Raw genomic sequence first — 17,220 nt, 5'->3', positions numbered from 1 at the left:
GATTAAATTTGGAGAGTCTGAGAATGCTAAATCATCATCACCTCCCACAGTAAAAAGTCAATTGATAATACTTAAAGTTGAAAAATAAACCAAAAAAGGCATTATAAGCATATTTGAAATATGGAAACAAATAAAAGGAGAACAAACCAAAAAGGTTGAAAGTAGTTGCCCCTAGAAACAGGAATACTGATTCGGAAGATTTGCGGCAGGATATTCCTATCATTATAAAATACATTTTTTACTTTTAAAATTACATGCATTTTAACTTTGAAAAAAAATTAAAAATTAGAATTAAATATTTGTAAAACACATAGCACAGTGCTTGATACAGATTAGGTATTCAATATTTGATATCCATTATTACTAAGATTATTAGTTTTCCTACTAGTCATTAAAGTCATTGACTGTATGTTTCAACTAAAAAAATTAAACATATAGACAAATAAATCTAAAGAAGTTATTTCATGTGTCTAAAGTTACAAAGTTATTTAGTGGCTAAGTTGGAATTGGAGTGTAGTTTTCCTAACTCCATGTTCTTTCAATTACATCATGGAGGATTGGGAGGGGACCTTTGAAATTATGTATGGCTGTCAAGTATGGTTGCAAGCAGAACTGTCCTTTCATAGCCTAACCCTAGAACCTGATGGATTTAAAGACAGTCAAATAATTTTAGTCCATGACAACCTGATGCAGTATTCTGCGTCTTCATGACACTAGTTCTCTGCAACTCCTGCCTTTTATCCCCAAAGTGGAAAGACCCAGAGACTTCAGCCCAAAGGAAAGAGGTGCAGAAGAAAGTGTGGTTAAAATGGAATGTTTTCAGTATCTTAATGATTTTGGAATAATTAACTCAATTTTGCTGTACTTTTAAGACCATTTAGAACTTTAGAGAAATCTTTTTGCTGAGTTTATGTGGACCCTGCCCAAATGCAGGAGGAAAGGAAGCAAAAGAATCAAGGGTTAAATTAGAACACTTAATCTCTAAAAACCTGATTTCATTCCCAGAGCTGTTTTGCTCAGATCTATATCACAAATACGTGAAGTTATAGTAAAGATGTGTAGATATTTGCAGCTTAGCTTTGCTTCACTGAATGGTAAATGTCCTGTGATGAGAGTCAGAATTAGAAGGACCATATAGCATGTGATCCAGGTTCTTTGACAATGAAATTCTCAAATTAGTGCCACTGATATGAGACAGATAATCGTTACATTTTTAAGTTCTCTGAGGATGAAGATGCCTTGAATTCCTAGCATTTAATTACTCAGTGATTTTTTTAAAAAACGTTCTCACTTTCCATCAATTGAAACCAATTTCTCTTTATCCTTTCTTTATAAATAGGAAATAGGCCTAGACATATTAATGATGACCTTTATTTGTTTATATATCAGCTATTTGGAGATTCTGGTTTTGAAGGAGTTTAAGAACCCAATGTCACTTTTTAAACAGAATATTTTCTAACAGTTCCAATAATGAAATTATACCTATGTTGCATAAAAAAGGGAAGAATCCAGATATTTCATTATTTTTTAAAAATATTCATAAATAATATTTTATACTATCAAGCTTTTAGGGATCAACTTTAAATGCTGTACTTAAAATTCTTTTTCAATTTTAATCCCAACGGTAAAATATAGACAATATATTGGAAACCATCCCAGAAGACAGATCTTTATACTGTTGTAGGGAAAAAAAAAAAATTTCTACTGGAAAAGGAACAAAGCTAGAACCTTGGTCATGCTGAGAACAGTTTGCCTTATAATAGAAATAACTTTGGCATTATAGTCCTGTGTGTTAGAAGGCAAGCTTCTTATCATTACTAATTATATTCTTGGTTCTTGTTGAATTATTGAAGTTTAAAATAACTGAAGATGAATGTTTAGTTAATTCAAATTTAAGTTTTTTTAAAAGATACTATTTTGAGCTCAAATTTTTAGCAATGTTTGTCCTACTACTCTTTGCAGATTATGGTACTTCTAGACAATACTGTATGTAACACAAGGAAAATTGATGATTTCTGCTTTAAATTACCTATATTCCATATCTGGAACCAGCAAACTATGGCCCACAGACCAAATCTGGCCTGCTGCTTGCTTTTATAAATAAACTTTAATTGAAACATAGCCATGTCCATTTGCTTATGTATTGTCTATGGATACTTTTGTGTTACAATGTAAAATTGAATAGTTGTGCCAGAGAGCATATGGACTGCAAAGTCTAATATATTTGCTACATGGACCTTTACAGAAAATGTTTGCTGACGCCTGCTTTAGATCAGCACTGTTTGGCTAGAACTTTCTGTGATGGTGAACATGTTTTATGTGTGCTGTATTCAGTACAATAGCTACCAACCAGGTGTGGCTATGCTAACACTTAAAATTGTGGATAGAATAACTAAGGAACTGACATTTGAATTTAATTTAATTTTAATTAATTTTAATTTTAAGTAGCTACATATAGATAGTGGTTACCAGATTGGACATCATAGTTCTAGATGGAGAAAACAAATGTAGAAGCAGCACCCAAATATGAGCTCCTTACTTTGAGATTTAAGTAATAGCTGGACAGGGGTGGCAGATGAAACTAGGACTAGAACTTCAACCTGACAGATGTAAATCAGACAATCAATGACTCCCGCTTCAGGATAATCAGCCCTGGAAAAAATAGGTACAAATTTACTCCAGAATGGAGTAAGTACACTATGGAATCAGCCAGGAAGGGTCAGACTGGTCATCTAAGGTGTCAACAGCAGGTCTGGACTTGAAGAGGTCTTGGACACCAAGTAGTTACAGGCATGGACAAACTGGATAATAATGTGAGTCCTAGCCCTAGGGAAGAACTGCTTGCTTCTTTTCTTTTCTGAGCTGCCCATTCGGGATCAGTGGTCCTGGACATAGAGATATTATTTGAAAGGAAATCAGAAGGCCAGGGCTGTTAGGAAACTGGTTGAGGCAGATATAGAAGAAACTTGTTGACTTGTACAATTAAAATAATGTAAATAGAGCATTTAAGTTCCAAGGCTAGGTTATAAACTTGTATAGAGAAATTTTCCATGAGAAAATGATTTTGAAGAAATTATTGCATACCCTAAGGAATCAGGAATTTGACAATTTTTAAGTACATAAAGGCATGTAGGACCTAAATTATTAGATCTCAAAAAGTAGAATCATATGAGAGAAAAACCAAAAATGTAATAAGCATGAAGATTTAGGGAAAATTAGTCAGCTGGGCTTTAAAGACCAGATTAAGTTAGATAATAGATAATATTACAGATCCTGGAACAAGAATTGTGGACATTATATTTAAGGAAGATCATTTTCATTATTAAATCTAGGGCAGATCACAGTTTGTTTGGAGACATTGAAATTAAATAACATAAATTTAGGATTAGGATGAATACTGTGAAAGTAGAGAGCAAATTCAAGACCCTTAGTAGATTGAAACAAATAATAAAATCAGTAGAAGTTGGTGAAAACATAATAAAGCAAGAAAAAAATGTGAGTTTAAATGTTAGTGTCATTGGTAGCAATGAGAAATTAGGAAGAGATTCATTTGTAGAATCAAAGATGAGGTATTTGAGATAACATGTAATATTTAAAGTGCACCTTTTAATGCTCAACCTCCCAATAAAGTATCTTAAAATGCAAAAACATGATGTATTTTAATATATTAGGGAAATTTTTCACTTTCAACATTGTTACATGTATATTACATTGAGTTTGCTTTGAAGAGTAGAGATAATATTAAACTGAAATACTGCAACTGAGTTGCTATTGTGGTAGAATAATATTGCTTTCAGCGAAATGTTATTACTAAGTTGCAAAAAAAAACTACAGTTACTATTACCATACCTTTAACATAGTTAAGAAAATTAACTTTCTATACTCATTAAACTAGTGATGAGGCTTAAAGTATGCCTTTACCATTTCTTATATATTTTACAATACAACTCAATGTTTACTAATTTCCTTATGAAATAAAAAATTATACATTGTGCCATTATTTCATGTTATTTTAATTCCTGCCAGAAATATTGGATTTGTTTTAATGAATAATGAATTAGAGCTCTCATTTATTCTCAGAGATTATGAAATGAAAGGATTTCTTAGAATATAGATTAACTTTTTTTTTTAATACTAAAGGTTTTACAAGTATTTTATGATATTTGTTTCCTGGTTCTAGTATTGTTTTCCCATTAAATCTACTAATCTTGAGCTCAGTGCCCTTGTAGGAACTGGATTGCCAAACTGCTTACCTGTTTTTTAAGCTTGTGTTGTTAAAGAGGAGTTTCTTTACTCCTTCAGATAGGAGTAGGCGAAAGTTTCTAGAAGTAAGCCAATGAGTAATGCATGCCTTACTTTAGCTAGTAAGATTGCTTCCCTTGCTGGGAAAAGGCACTCCGAGTTTGGAAGGGGTCATTCTGAAGCATGGTATTGATCAGGGCTGGAAAGGCCCAGGTGAGATGACACAGTGATGATCCTTTCCATCCCAGAGCACTCCCAGCCTGGGAGTCTGAGGCAGACTGAGCAATATTAGCTTTGCTACTGCGATAAGGTGAGAGAAATGAGAAAATAAGGGAGATGAAAATCAGAAGTAAAGTTTTCCTGCTAAATATGACAGTTTAACATGACATGAATTCCAGAGCTTTATAATATTCATGTACTGGTTTTGGGGGAAAAAAAGGTTAAAATAGCTAATTCTTCTATGTCTTTATTTTCCATATTCTTTCTTTTCCTGGTTAATGTGCTTGTAAAGTGGCATTGTGAAGAGTGTTATATATAGAGATTATTTATAAATAGTGTGAATAAAGCATTGATTAACTGGGAAAACTATTTTGGGATTCATATTTATCCTGATTCTATTTTAACATGAGTAAAATTACCTGTGTTTGTAGAGTGCATTACAGTTTTCGAATCATCACCACTCTTTATTTAAGGAAATAAAAAGTTACTTGACAATGCTGCCTCCAGTTTCTTTCTCTGTATGTGTCCAGAAAAATGGATATATATCCCATATTATTCTCTATACAGATTGCATGTATTTTAGACTATGATTGAAATTATTTTATTTGAAAAATCATGTATACACATATTTCCTTGACACTTCCAGTTTTTGGAAAAATATGTTCACGTCTACTGAAATTTTTTAGTTTCATTCTGGGTAGATACATCATCTTTTAGCTGCCCCTCCCCCGCTCCACCCCGAGATTTCTTTTAAATGATTCACAGTTAAATTTAAATTTCTATATTTAGGTAGAATTATGTTTATATGCCAACCACGGGTATTCAGGAAATTCAGTGGTAAGGCTGACACATAGGGAGTTTATAGTCTATTCTGTAGTCTGTATATTTAGAGAAGGTTTGAAGCTTAGCAAAATCCCTTAAACATTCAAGCAGAATTTCTTTAGCACAAATATACTATTTGATTTCATATAATTGTTAAGATAACAGTGTCACTTTTAGAGATTAGTTCTCAGGAATATCTTAGATTTATTGCTTTCAAAGAAGGATGCATTCAGGAACAACTTTTATATGTAAATATTTTTACAATGTTTTAGAATGGATAGAGTTGGTTTGGTGCAATCAGCATGATTTGATCAAATTTGGAAGAAGTTACAGGCACATTTTTGTGTGTTTTCTCCAGCATCTTTATTTTTTTCAGATGGATGTATTTTATGTTCCTTCCAACTAATCAGAATAAGAAACTGATTTTGCCTGTGCCAAAAAATAGAACTATCATTTTTCACATTCTTTTATTTTCCAAGTCATTTTCATGTAAGATTATGTTTCTAAGACTTCTGAATTCCTGAAAACTCTTGGCTTGGTAGATATAAGAGCCCAGATGAACATTTCAGGGGGAATCTAACTTTTCATGCAGTATGTTTTGTGTTGTACATTCCAAATACAGTTAATGTTTTGTGTGCATGTGATTAGTGTGGAAAGAAATTAATGCAGTCCAGTATTATGATTTATGGACTGAATCCTTTACCCACTGAAGACTTGCCAAAACTAAAAGTATTTTTTTTTCCTTTGGATATTAGAAACAGCTACTGTTTTTGTTGATCTTTTAAAGTTCTGAATGGGCCTATTTCAAATCATACCAGCATGGGAGCTCAGATTAATAATATACTTATTCAACTAGTGATACTGAGTGAAACCATTGCTCACATGGGTATGAAGGATAAAATTTCATAAAATTATTTTCAGGTGCATTAATGCATTTCTGGAAGCTATGAATGATTTTTCTTTTGCATGAAAGAAATCAAGGAGTTCTGTTTATTGTATCAGTTACAGGTGGGCTCATAATTTAATTGCTTTTTTAATATCCTAAAACACAAGACATTTTGCTTTTAAAAGCAATAATGTGATTGCTGGATTATTCCCAAAGGTTTTTAATTTTTAGTATCTTTATCTCTCTTGAGACATCATGACTGTAGAATATTTAATTTATATTTTTGAGAAAAATTTCTGAATTTTCTTTGTTGTTAGTTACAGCAAGCTGCTGAAGTTTCTCAGCTACGTGGAGCAAGAGTAATTTCTGCTGAAGATCTTCTGTTTTTGATGCGCAAAGATAAGGTAATATAAAACAATTTCCTTGCATTAAAATGCCATGCTTAGTACTTAATTGCACTTAAATAAAGAAACTATGTACCTTTACTATGTAGCTTGCAAATCTGAATCATAACTAATGAACTGATGCTGTAGTTTTGGTAGTTTGCACAAAAAATGGGTTTACTATAAGAAAACTGATATTTATTTTTATATGGATATGGGCATCAGTATAAAAACTGTGATAACTAATCCTTACTGTGTTAGTCAGGGTTCTCTAGAGAAACAGAACCAACAAGAGATACATTATAGATAGGTAGATGTAGGTATAGATTAGATATAGAAACAGATAATGTAGCTATAAAGCCATTTATTACAAGGAATTGGCTCACGTGACCATGGCAGGTAGCAAGTCTGAACTCCCTAGGACGTGCTGCAAGCTGGAAACTCCAGTAAAGTTGATGCTGAAGTTCTTGGTCCAGACTCTCCAGGGCAAGCTGGCTGCCTAGAAATTTCAGCAAAAGCCAATGCTGAAATTCTTATTCTGACCTCTGAATTCTTCAGTTCTGGCTTATAAGACCTCCAACTAATTAGATGAGGAGAATCCCCACATTCCTAAGGGCATTTCCCTTTGTTGATTGTAGATGCAATCAACTCATCATAGATACAAATAACGCCTTTCAAATACTCTCACAGTAATAAGCACGCCAGTGCTTGACCAAACAACAGGTTACCATACCTAGCCAAGTTGACACATGGAGTTAACCATCACACTCACTTATCCTTAGATGTCTACTTAGTCATCTAACTATATAATTATCATTGCTACAAAATAGTCACTAAATATTGACTGTTCACTCTTTTCTAAGTATGTAACTTAGTGGTATATTTATTTTCCTGTAATTTTATACTATGGGGAAAAAGCAAATCAATAAAGTTTATCCTTCTAGCATAAAGATTTGCTATTTCTATTTTTTTTTTTCTTTTTAAAGAAGCTTTGGCTTACATAAATGTTATATCAAAAATATGGGAAATTCCCATATACCACTCTCTCCCTCTCCCATGCTTTCCTCTGTTAGCAACATCTTTCATTAGTGTGGTACATTTGTTACAATTTATGAACACATATTGAAGCATTGCTACTTACCATAGGCTATTGTTTGCCCTTTGCACTGCACAATTTTATAGGTTTTGACAAAATATATAATGGCCTGTATCCGTCATTGCAATGTCATGCAGGAAAATTCCAAAGCCCCAAAAATGCCCATATTATACCCATTCTTTCCTCTCCCTCCCCTCAAAACCTCTGGTGGCAGCTGTTTTATATCAGTGGTACAAGTTCTTCCATTGCTAGAATAATGATGGCTACTTTAGTCTATAGTTGCATCCCCCCTTACGTTTGTTCATTCCTCAACTTGAGGATTTGGGAATGGTGATGCCCATCTATTTCTGATTGAGAGGGGGCTTAGATCCCATGGGGCAGAAGAATGGAACTGTCTTACTTGCAGTTGTAGATACTCTCTGTTTTTTGAGATGGGCATTGTCCATCATCATCCTTTTGTTAGTTGCCCTGGGAAAGTCCAGTGCACTGGCGAGTAGGTGTTGCAACTCTGCTGAGATTCAGGGCTCAACCAGCATATGAATAGACTGAAGATTTAAGTCTCTGGGGTTTATATTTAACAAGTATAGTGCTAATTACAGGTTCAAATAAAAGGGGCAGAAGAGCCATTGTAGGGAAATTATAAATGAGTCTGTTACAGTGGAACATATTTTCCAAAGTAAGACCAACTGACAGGGTGCCAAATTCCTGAATTTAGTGTCTAAATGTCTCTAGACATCCTGCCTATAGTGTCTAGATGTCTGTAGAGCCCCACTGTTTAAGGCATTATTTACTATGGCAGTCAATGAAATTCTGCTGAAATGTGCATAAGCGTAACCTCTAAAATGACCTCCCAACTCACTTTGAAATCTCTTAGCCATAGAAACTCATTTGTATTTAATATGTCCTCCTTTTTGTCAAGGTCTTTTTCCAAATGCATCCTAGTTGACACTTGATAATAATCCCTCAGTGCTCATCCCTGGGAATCATAATTTTAAAGTTTAAGATTTGCCCTTCTTATTTTTTGAACTCTGGTATTAAAATTTTAAGCCTCTCTAATTTTGTGATAACTATTTTCTATGAGCAGAAAATACTCTGTAATATGTTACATCTTTCTAATAAAAGTTACATCTTTTTCACATGTAAAAAAGTAACCATAGTTGCCAGGGTTGATATTATCCCAAATGAATAAGCAGTGCCTGCATCCTAATGTTCCATGTTGCATTTCTCCTTTGTTTTCCCCTGACCTTTCAATTACACTTGCTCATTTTCCTTCCACCATTCTTGCATGCTTGTGGCTCTGGTTTTTTGTTTGTTCGTTTGTTTGTTTGTTTGTTTTTAAATAAGGAATCCCATCTGCCCTTTTGTATGACCTTGCTATCATTTCTAACATACAATTACTGTATTTCTTTGTAATAACTTAGTTATGATGGACTGAATGTTGACTAAACCTGGATCTACAGGTCACATATTTTCTGTTCCTTATGTAATGAGACTCAGAGTCCTACAAATAGCACATTGACCACTCTGCCAATTAATTTTATAAATATTTAGTTCAACCACTGTTAGATGATATGAAGAATTGAAGAAAGGGAAATGGGTTCACTTTCAAGAAGCTTATTACCTAGTTTAGGAAATCAGCATGTGTAGATAGATGAAGAAGCAGTTTAAGATGCAGAATTTCAAAGTTATGTAATTAGGTGAGAGGATATAGGCCTTTGTATTAGTCAGCCAAAAGGGATACTGAGGCAAAGTAACAAATACGTTGGTTTTTATGAAGGGTTTTTATTTGGGATAGAAGCTTACAGTCACAAGGCCTTAAAGAGTCTAGCTCAAGGAACCACAAGCGGTACTTTCTCACCAAACTCTGTTGCCACCTGTTGAAGCAAGATGGCAGACAACGTCTGCAAGGGTTCAGCCTTCCTTCTTCCTCTTAAGGTTCCGCAGTCCCAGCCCCTTCCTATCTCAGCTGTAGGTTGGCATAAGGCTCATCTCTCAGGGCTTCTCAGCTGCTGTCTTCTCTTCAGCTGCAAACTGCCAGGCTCATCTCTCTTCCTGGGGCTGCAGGATCAGAGTTCATTCCTCTTCCATGATCTGCTTCTGTGTATCTACTTCATTGTGAGAGTCTATTTTATCAGCCCACCAAGGGGCAGGGACTCACCCTAATGGTGTGGTCAAATCAAAGCCCTAATCTTGATTTAATAAAGTAAAAGTGAAACCTCTGAATTTAATACAGTCAAAGGAGTATCACACCAGTGGAACAGACCAGTTTACAAACATAATCAGTATCTCTTTTTGGAATTCATAAATATTTTTAAACTGCCACAGCCTTGTTTTAATACAAGTTTCTGCTTGTAGTGAGGCTCAGGTAGTATAGTAGTCATATGTAAAATGGACCAAATGTCTAGAAATTAACCAGGATATTACTTTAGTAATCAAGGCAAAGTATGGTTAGGATATTGGCTCTAGAAAGGAAAAGGAATGAAGAATTCTAAGAGACAGTGAAGAATAATAATTTGCTGGATTTGGTAACTTCATTATATTCGAGAGGATTAAGGCAAGGTAGGCATCAAATGCTGTACAGTAATGGTGCTGTGAGGAAGGAGCCTGAAGAAGCCTCATATATTAGAGGGAAATTATATGACTTACTGTGTGGAGTTCTTGTGAGGGTTCATCATAATATATGTCATAAATAAGGATCTTTGGCAAAGATTCTTTATAAAGGTGTCTGGGGAACAATGAAGTTAACAGTATTTTATATTATGCCTGCAGTCAAATTTTCTTTTTATTGACACAAGTCAAGTTCTTTATAAGGTAAGCAAATGAAAGAGTCCACAATGACACTTTTTTTGGGGGGGGGAGGGGAGTTTAAAATCATATCGATGCTACAAGAATGTATACCAGTCTTCTACTGCCAAGAGAAACTCTTAACCAGGATCTTTTCAGCAAGAGAAAACATAGTTATAGTTGTAATAGAATAGTCACCATTTTTCTTATCTTTTTGCTCAAAATAACAATGTGTTTATGTGCTTACATGATCCAAAAAAAATTTAAGGTAACATATAGGTATAATAAGACAAACTTTTTAAAAAGTAATGAATGGAATCAAGACAAAGAGAAAAGAAGGGTACGAAACGGCAGCTACATAGGTTTTTTTTGTTTTTTTTTTTAATTCCAGTTCCTATTCAACCAGTATTTATTGACTGCCTACCATGTTTTATATACTGCACTAAGCAGCTTTACTAAGTCTTACGGTTATTCTTCACTAAAGGCCCATGAGGGAAGTACTCTTCTTACTTTATAAATGAACAAACCAAGGTTCAAAGGGTTATGGTCTACTTCTGGCCCTGCTAAGTCCTAGTTATAAAACCGTTCTTAACCTTGGTTTCCTTGTATTGAAAGGAGATGATAATACTTGTCTCTTGTGACAGTTATTGAAAACATCAAATGATATGCATATAAACATCCTTTATAAAATGCAGTATGTTTCATATATGAGAAATCTTAATCCTGAAGGTCAGAAGGCAATAATAATACTTTCTAAGTACAAACATAGGACAGACTACAAAGTATTATCAGTTGCTTTCAAAGGTAAGCAGTGTTGTGGGCTTATAATAAATGTAAAGTAGACCATCAAGATCCAGCTATCATTCATTAGCTTTGAGTTTCAGAAAAAAAATATGCTGTTCATATTACAGCATCTTTTCCAGAAATATAATACATAGAACAGCTTTTCTAACTAAGTGAAAATATTTTCAGACTAAAAAATTTAAAAAAAAAAAAAATTTTTTTTAAAGAGAGACTGTCTTTTTAAAGTAATTGTTACAAACTCATTTTGATTTGTATGTTTTTTAAAATAAATTTTTGCCTTGGATATATGTAAAATTCCATAATATCAGGGTAGTCAACTTGATAAGAGAAGTGTGGTATTTTTCACAATATTCAGAAGGAATTTAAAATTTTTTATAAAACATTTAAAAAGCAATTACTGTGATTCTGGAGCATCTGGATACTTGCAAATGAAAAATGCTTTTAAAAATTCTTGTATTTTATCTTTCCAGTCTAATTTGATAACTACATTTGTCTTTTATAGTATTATGCTAAGGATTGCTATTTTTTTCCCAGTGATTTTGGGGTATAAGTTTGTTAAATTTAGTTATCATACTAAGATGAATATGTTTATAAATTTTTCTTATTTACTTCTTTTTTTTTTTGATAGAAAAAACTTAGAAGACTGCTAAAATACATGTTTTTCCGAGATTACAAATCAAAGATTGTCAAAGGGATAGATGAGGATGATCTTCTGGAAGGTAACCAAAACAAAACACTAAACTGAAAATAATAGCTTATACCACATCTGCTAAACTACCCATTTATGAACTGTCAATGTAAATAGTATCAACAGAAAAGGACACATTTACAGTTTAGAAATTATCCAAATATTTACTTAGTTGGCAACTTAATCTTGTGATTTTCTATTTATGTGACTTCACAGTAATCCAGTATTTCAGTTCTTTCTTTCAAGAAAGTGTCCTGCTTTACATCAGAGTATCATGAAACTTAAGGGACTCAAGCTGATTCACAACAGTTGATTTTAGCAAGCAAAATTTTCTGTGGTGGATATAGGGACTTAAAACTATTATATGTCTTTGGAATTGACACATGGATTTTTGTTAATTATCAAAGGTAATTTTTTTTTATGACATAAAGTCACCTCATTCTGGCATGTGTGTGTTGTTTTTTGTGCAGTTTGAAATCTAAAGAATAGTGGACACAGAATAGAAAATTTTCCTTATCTAATCAACCAACTCTGTTCCCCATTTTAGAATATTTAGGGAAAAAAAATATGGTGTAAAAGCAAGCACTGCTAAACCTAAATTAGGATGTACTAAATAATACTTATTAAATTAAGATAAAATGCAATTTTTAAGAAATAACTCAGATTTTTGTATGTTGATTACAGTCATTATATGATGGTATTCATTGCTAAAAGGTATGTTGATTAATAAAGTAGCTAAATCAACTCTACTAGATTAAGGAGAACCATAGAAAACTATTCAGAACCAACTGAAGAGTCAATAGATTTTTTAAAGAGAACTACTTGCTTTCATTTACCCTCAATAAATCAGCAAGTGAAATAGCTTTGTAAAAAAAAAAATTTCTGATCAAATCTATTACTCAATGTTGCCTATGTAATATTCCTGCAATTCTTATAGAATGCCTAGAGAATAGTTATCCAGGTGAGTTTAAATGATTCGTTTCACAGAGGGCATAAATAATTCAGACTTGGAGCCAAACAGGCCTGAATTCTTATTAATCCCATTTCTCTGCTATCTCTGTGTGACTTGAAGGTCAGTTTCCTCATATGTTAGAGGGAATTTATATCACTTACTATGTGGAGTTCTTGTGAGGGTTCAATGTAATATATGAAAAGAAGTTAATCTTTCTTGCCACTGAATACATAATGGTTGTTAATACTATGTTTTGAACAACAGGAAGCTCAAAGTGGTAAGACTTAGTATACTTTGAGCTAACCCATCATATTAGTTTTATGCCCTCTCCTTATTGGTTTCAAATCTAATCCCTTCAATTAATTTTCTAATTTTGTGTGTTTTATATAAAGTGCATTAAAACATTTCTATAGTATACTCTATATAAATGATAAGAAATATCTGGATAACACATGTCTATTTCTGAGGCAGGGCTTCTAGAATGGCAAAATGTGGGTCTCAGTAGACTCCCTCTCTAGTGAAACATCCACTTAACTGGTAAAACATATTTTTTAAATTAATCATTTAAAGTCTTAGGAACTTGCCCTAAGAACAATACAGCAAATGGAGAAACATAGTCAAGAAACTTTACTAAGTCTCATTCATAAAGCAAGGGTCTGTTATATTTGAGTCATGACCCACTCCCATTGTTCCCAGCACCCCAGCTCAGTATGACAAATGCTTTACCCTGGCCAAGTGTGGCCAAGAACAGGGGGCTCCCTGTCCTCCCAGTTCCCAGTCTGGGAGTAGCAGGAGCACGGCATCTCTCATCTTCTTCAGCTCCATTTGTAAAAGCTCTATTCCAGACAGTCACAGATGAGAAGACTGGGACTCCCTTCTTTCAGCCAGCCTGTATTCCTAGGGTGGAAGCTCTATACCACACATGCCAAGCTGAGAATACTGGTTCTTGATTGCCTCCATGTTAGTCTGCTTATAGGGAGGAAAGTTTCACACAAGTCAGGACAAGTCTAGAAGACTAGGGCGACCATTCCTGCCCATCTCCCTACTCTCTGGGAAGAGCTGATCACTTTCCCTGTCCCCACCTCCAGGACCGTGGCGCAAAGGACTGCCCCATAAGGAGATTAACAACAGACACCTCTGTAGCTCTCCCTAAGGGTATTGACTATTTGGAACAGAGCATATGGAATTTCTTACCTAAAAGCCTTGTAAAAAATAGTGCTGATTCTGGTGGTGAACAGTTAAGAGGAGGCTGGTAGCTCCATGATAATAGTGGTAACAAGTGAAACAATGAGTCAGCTAGAAGGTTAACAGAAGAAACCAGAGAAAGACAGCTAAGAAAAGCCTTGCTGAGGTCAGATCAGAACTCAAAGACAGGTAATATCCTGACTCTGAAAAGGGACCCAACATTAATTTGATCAGACTGTAGGGCAATTTATGCCCAAGAGAATTGTCAAAAACAATAAAGCAATCAGCTACTGAAATCTTAGTTGGGTATTACATCAGTAGAGTCAGATCATTCAGAAACTTTATGGGAATATCAGAGAAAGAAACAGTCAAAGGGAACTGAATAAAGCAATAGTCATCCCTGGTGGTTGAGGAAGTGCCCAAGGCTGTCCTTGTAAGGAGTGAAATCAGAGGCTGCACACTGTGAGGGAAATAAACTTTGTTGAACTAGTCCAACCAAGTCACTGACAAATAACAAACCAAAAAAGCAGACAACAAGAAGAAGCCCCAGGAATAGGAAAAAAATCATTATCTAATGTTGCTACAATGTATTATCTAAAATGTTGGGGTGGCAGACTTGGAGGTCCGCGGTTCAAACCTGGGGCCTCCTTGACCCGTGTGCAGCTGGCCCATGCGCAGTGCTGATGTGTGCAAGGAGTGGCCTGCCACGCAGGGGTGTCCCCAGCGTAGGGGAGCACCACGTGCAAGGAGTGCACCCCGTAAGGAGAGCCGCCCAGCACGAAAGGAAGTGCAGCCTGCCCAGGAATGGCACCACACACACGGAGAGCTGACACAACAAGATGACACAACAAAAAGAAACACAGATTCCCGTGCTGCTGACAACAACAGAAGCGGACAAAGAAAATGCAGCAAATAGACACAGAACAGACAACCAGGGTGGAGGGAGGGGAGGGGAGAGAAATAAATAAATAAATCTTTAAAAAAGTGAAATAAAATAGAGAGAAAAAAATATATAAAATGTCCATTTTCCAGCCAAAAAATAAACATAAACCTACAAAGAAACAGGAAAAAACAAAAAGTTGTCAATTAAAACAGCCTTTGTGGGCACTCAGATGTTAAACTTAGCAGACAAAATCCTCAAAGTAGCTATAATAAATATGTTCAAAGTTCTAAAAGAAAACCAGATTTAAAGAATAAAAGAAAGTTAGGGGGAGCAGATATAGCTCAAGTGGTTGAGCACCTGCTTCCCATGTACAAGGTCCTGGGTTCAATCCCACAAGGTCCTGGGTTCAATCTCCGGTACCTCCTAAAAACAAACAAACAAAAGTAAGTTAGGATGTCATTTTCTCATAATACAAGGAATATCAATTAAAAAGATTGAAACTATAAAAAAGGACCAAATGGAAATTATGACTTGAAAGGTACAATAACCAAAAATGGAAATTTAAGTAGAAGGATTCACCAGTAGATTTGAACTAGCAGAATAGAGAATGAGTGAACCTGTTCACAGATCATTAAAGATTTTGCAGTGTGAAGAACAGAGAGAAAGGAGGATAGATAAAAAAAACTAACAGAGCCTCAGAGAAGTATAGCATACCATTAAGTGCAGCAATTTATGTATAATGGGAGTACCAGAAAGAGAGAAGAAAAAGTTGCAGAAAAAATATACAAATAAATAATGGCCAAAAACTCCCCAAATTTGATGAAAATCATAATCTGAAAACAGCTCAAAAAACTAAGAGTAGGATGAATGCAAAGAAATACACACCCAGGTACATTATAGTAAAAATATTAATAGCCAGAGTCAAAGAGAATATTATGAAAAGACAAAAGAAAAACAACTTACCACATACAAGGGAGCTCCAGTAAGATTACTTTTCATCAGAAACAGTATGTTTTATCTTTAAACACTTTGAAACAGTCAACCAAAAAATCTATATCCAGCAAAACTCTTTCAAAAATGAAGGTGCAATAAAGACATTCCAAGATAAAGAAAAAGGAGAACTTGTTGCTAGCAGATCACTTTATAAGAAATACTAAAGAAGGTCCTTCAGGTAAAAGCAAGTGATAGTTACCTGATTCCACACAGAAAATTAATAAAATATACCTGTAAACATAATTATATAGGTAAATATGAGATGGTATAAATGTTTATTCTCTTTCTTCTCTTACCTGATTTAAAAAGAATTGTATAAAACAACGTATATGTAATTGTAATGTTGGGCCAATAATATATATGAATATAGTATATTTGACAATAACAACACAAGTGAAGTAAGTGGAAACAAAGCAGTATAAGAATAAGGAAATGACATAAGATAGAAGCTCAAATACAACAGGAAAAAAAGGGAAAAAAACAGTAATGGCAATATGGTTAATTAACAAACTCTAGAAATATATACTTGATTGCCTTTCTTCTCTCAGCTTATTTACAAAAAAATTATATAAAGTAATCATAACCATGAACTATTGAGCTTGTAACACTTACAAATGTTTATAACAAAACAGTAAAAAAATGTAGAGGAGGGAATAAGACTATATCATAGTAGTTTCTATATCTCATTGGAATTAAGTTTAGTAAAAATCTAAAATAGGTTCTGATAAGGTAAGATATATATTGTAAGCCTTTGAACAACCACTAACTCAACTCAAAAGTCGAGTTAAAAGTCATTAAATGGGTTAAAATATTACAATAGAAAATATTCACTTAATGCAGGAGAAGGCAGTAAATGAGGAACAGAGAAACAAAAAAATATGAGCTATACAGAAGACAAAAAGTAAAATGACAGATATAAATCATATCAATAATAACAATTGAGGGGAGGCATATGTGGCTCAGGCAATTGAGCTCCCATCTACTGTATGGAGGATCCTGGTTCGGTTCCTGAGGCCTCCTGGTGAAAGCAAAGTGGCCCTCACGGCATGGAGAGCTGGCCCACGGGGCACAGAGAGCTGGTGCAGCAGGATGATGGAAAAAAAAGACACAAAGGAGAGACAGTGAGAGACACAACAAACCAGGGAGCTGAGGTGGCTCAAGCAGTTGGATTCCTCTCTCCCATATCAGAGGGTCCTGCGATCAGTTCCTGGTGCCTTCTAGGAAGAAAACGAAGAGAAGACAAGCAGACACAGAGGAAAGCACAGTGAATGGACACGGAGAAC

The 17,220-nt window shown here is 34.5% G+C and overlaps 1 protein-coding gene across 7 annotated transcripts in view; it reads left to right on the top strand.

The window, feature by feature from the left end:
* The window catches only part of SUPT3H (SPT3 homolog, SAGA and STAGA complex component), a 571,256-nt gene that overhangs the window by 369,672 nt on the left and 184,364 nt on the right, over positions 1-17,220 (top strand). For 6 of the 7 annotated variants that reach the window (XM_023587587.3, XM_004454205.5, XM_058306818.2 and 3 more), the window contains exons 4-5: positions 6,487-6,573; positions 11,865-11,955. In XM_023587587.3, the coding sequence (XP_023443355.2) occupies positions 6,487-6,573; positions 11,865-11,955 (178 nt within the window). The remainder of the gene's footprint in view (positions 1-6,486; positions 6,574-11,864; positions 11,956-17,220) is intronic. The other variant, XM_071218475.1, reaches the window with a different exon arrangement.

This window comes from Dasypus novemcinctus, chromosome 11, assembly GCF_030445035.2.
Source record: "Dasypus novemcinctus isolate mDasNov1 chromosome 11, mDasNov1.1.hap2, whole genome shotgun sequence".
Classification (NCBI taxonomy): Eukaryota; Metazoa; Chordata; class Mammalia; order Cingulata; family Dasypodidae; genus Dasypus; species Dasypus novemcinctus.
Note: the sequence above shows the minus strand (reverse complement) of the source record. Positions and strands in the feature narration are given on the sequence as shown.